Here is a 2,731-nt window from a genome sequence, read left to right on the forward strand (position 1 = left end):
CTTGGGCCAGTGAAGCACTGTCCTCCACAACTAGACTGAAGAACAAAAGGATAGCAACTTGTCTGTTCCCCTTCCCCCAATTCCCCAATAAAAATCTTTAAAAAAACAAAAAACAAAAAAAACACCTTAATTTTCTCATCTGCCAAGTGCGGTTCTTTTCAATTCAGAAATTCTGTGACTGTTCAGCATCCTCTAGATACCCTCCATCTATTTGAAGATAGTTACCAAACCTCTTTGTAGCTTTAGATTCTCCAGGTGATATGGCCCAAATTTCTCTTATGCTTTTCTTCTCATAGTAACTAGCTTCTAAACCTTGGCTTCCTTCTCTGGTCCCTCTGCAGATTTCCATGTCCTTCTAGAAAGGGGTTAACACCGTTGCTCGTTGCTTTAGCAAGCAGCTGCCTACTACAGACTATTGAGAGAAGGTTTCTTTTGGGCCCATAAACATCATCTCTCATCTACCTCGGATTATACTGACTTTGTTTTTTACTGTAGCAATGCTAAACTTCAGTGCTTGGTTTTTATGTGTGTACCAGGCCTCCCAGCAAGCTGGGGCTTTAGCACGGACAGCAGGTCTTGTCCTTCTTTTTCCTCCTCAGCATTTCTTTGGCTTCCTTAATAGCTGGTCAGAAGTGACATCTACACTGGCCTAAAATGAGGATAATAATACTGAGGTTTTTGTATATTAATGAAGTAATCCATGCAGAATGATTAGCTCCGAGCCTAGCCCATTGTTGTTCTTATTGCTTTTTTCCTCCTATTCCAGCCCCCTATTAAGTATCATTACATTCGTCTTTTATGAGGAGACTCTTCTTTTAAATCGGACCTCACTCTTCTGAATGAATGAGGAAAAGATCAAAAAGTCCGAGTTTAGGTTCAATTAACAAATATATATTTATTGAGCACTGAATTTGTGCCAGAAGCCAGGCCAATTGTTTTAAAGTTAAAAGAAAAAAAAAATTAAACCCTTCTAACAAAGCTGTGAGGTCAGTGTTATTTCTGTTTTACAGAGGAGGAAACCAAGGTTTATCAAGATTAAGTGACCTGGCCAAGGTCACACAGTTAAATGGTAAAATTGGGATTAAACTCCGTAAGATAATACTAATAGTATTGTTTGAGCATTTATTTACTCTGAGCCATTCATTGTGTTAAGACTTTTTTACATAAATGATTGATTTTAATTTGAAAGTAACTTAAGAATCCTGTGGTGTAGGAGCCATTTATAGAAGAGAAGAGGTTTATAGACATTAAGTATTTACTTGCCCAAGGTCACACAGCTAGTTAGCAATGGAAATTGCATTTGAACTCAATTATTCAGTACTGTGAACAATGAGCATTTTCATGTCTTGAAATTCATACAAAGCCTAATAAAGAGTTGCAAGGAAAAGTCTTGGAGGAACCTGCTTTGATATGTGGAATGATTTGTAAATAATCCATATGCAGCCTCTAAGGAAATATGTGTTCCTGAAGTACTGAGAGGATTAAAAACGGCTTTTCTCCTAAGTAGTTTACATATTCTTCTTTGGTTTATGTTGTTAATCTGCTTAGTAAACCTTTTCTCTGTGGATAGCATATGGTAACTTCAATGCCATTCCCAGCCTAAATTATCCCCAGTAATGAATTACTTGAATCCAAATTAATGAGGAATTAACGTTCTTTGCCAGAGCCCAGGAGGGCCTTAATTCAGCTTTGCCTCTTGGACAGCTGCCCTGGTCTCTGCTGGGAGTCTGGTCCCTGCCGGGAGTCTAGTCCCTATAGATTTGAGCTGGCTGGAAAACCAGGAAGTATAGTAATAACCACCATTTGTGCTCTGCACTCCCTTCCCCACCCCAACCCACTCAGGTGGACATTGTATCCCCACTTACAGCTAAGAAAAGGAGGGCCCTCAGAAGTTAGTATTTTGCCCAAGGCCATGTGCGGGTCGGTGGCAGAGTGGGATGGTCTGGCTGTTTCCACCAAGTCGCTTTGTCTGGCCCAGGGAGGGGAAGGCCCCTTTCAGCCTGGAACAGGCAGTACTGATATTAGCTGACATTTGAACAAGTCTTATCACTTTGCAGAGTGCCTCCACATACAGCCACCTCCTTTGACACTCCCAGTAACTGAGAAGGCTGGGTGGGGGGGGCATGCTCCCCCTGGGGTGCACAAGGAAAGCGAGACCCAGCTGGCTTACCCTGTGCTACTCTGCAAAGCCCAGATGAGAGCCCCAGAATCCTGACTCCTGAACCAGTGCTATTTTCACTTCCCTGCCATTTTCAACAGTCCGGAACCTCACCTACATCAGGGAAGGATGGGTGGATGGAAGAGGTGAGGGCTGGGACGGAAGACATGGAAATTATGTGACAACCGACTGACAGCGATCCCAGGCCCAGCGCTGGACAGGTCACAGAGGCACCAGGCTGTCTCTTTAGTTGTCAGAAAACAGTGAGGGTGGGCTCCAGGGAGAGGCTGGGATGATGGCCGAAGGGAAATGTTGAAATATTTTATCAACCACATCGGCCTGCTCTAAAGAGCTGGTGGAGGCTGCTCTGACCCCGGCCACCGCCTTCACCCGGCCCAGGGGGGTGCAGCCCGATCTTCTCTCTGCAGAGTTTAAAGAGGCCTTTTCGCTGTTTGACCGGACCCCGACCGGAGAGATGAAGATCACCTACGCGCAGTGCGGGGACGTGCTGCGGGCCCTGGGCCAGAACCCCACCAACGCCGAGGTGCTGCGCGTCCTGGGCAAACCCAAGCC

General features: G+C 44.9%; 1 protein-coding gene across 1 annotated transcript in view; it reads left to right on the plus strand.

Annotated features, from left to right (window-relative positions):
• The window catches only part of MYL4 (myosin light chain 4), a 13,123-nt gene that overhangs the window by 6,045 nt on the left and 4,347 nt on the right, over positions 1-2,731 (plus strand). The window contains exon 3 of the mRNA XM_019637639.1: positions 2,587-2,728. Coding sequence (XP_019493184.1) covers positions 2,587-2,728 — 142 coding nt within the window. The remainder of the gene's footprint in view (positions 1-2,586; positions 2,729-2,731) is intronic.

Source organism: Hipposideros armiger, unplaced genomic scaffold, assembly GCF_001890085.2.
Source record: "Hipposideros armiger isolate ML-2016 unplaced genomic scaffold, ASM189008v1 scaffold_34, whole genome shotgun sequence".
Lineage (NCBI taxonomy): Eukaryota > Metazoa > Chordata > Mammalia > Chiroptera > Hipposideridae > Hipposideros > Hipposideros armiger.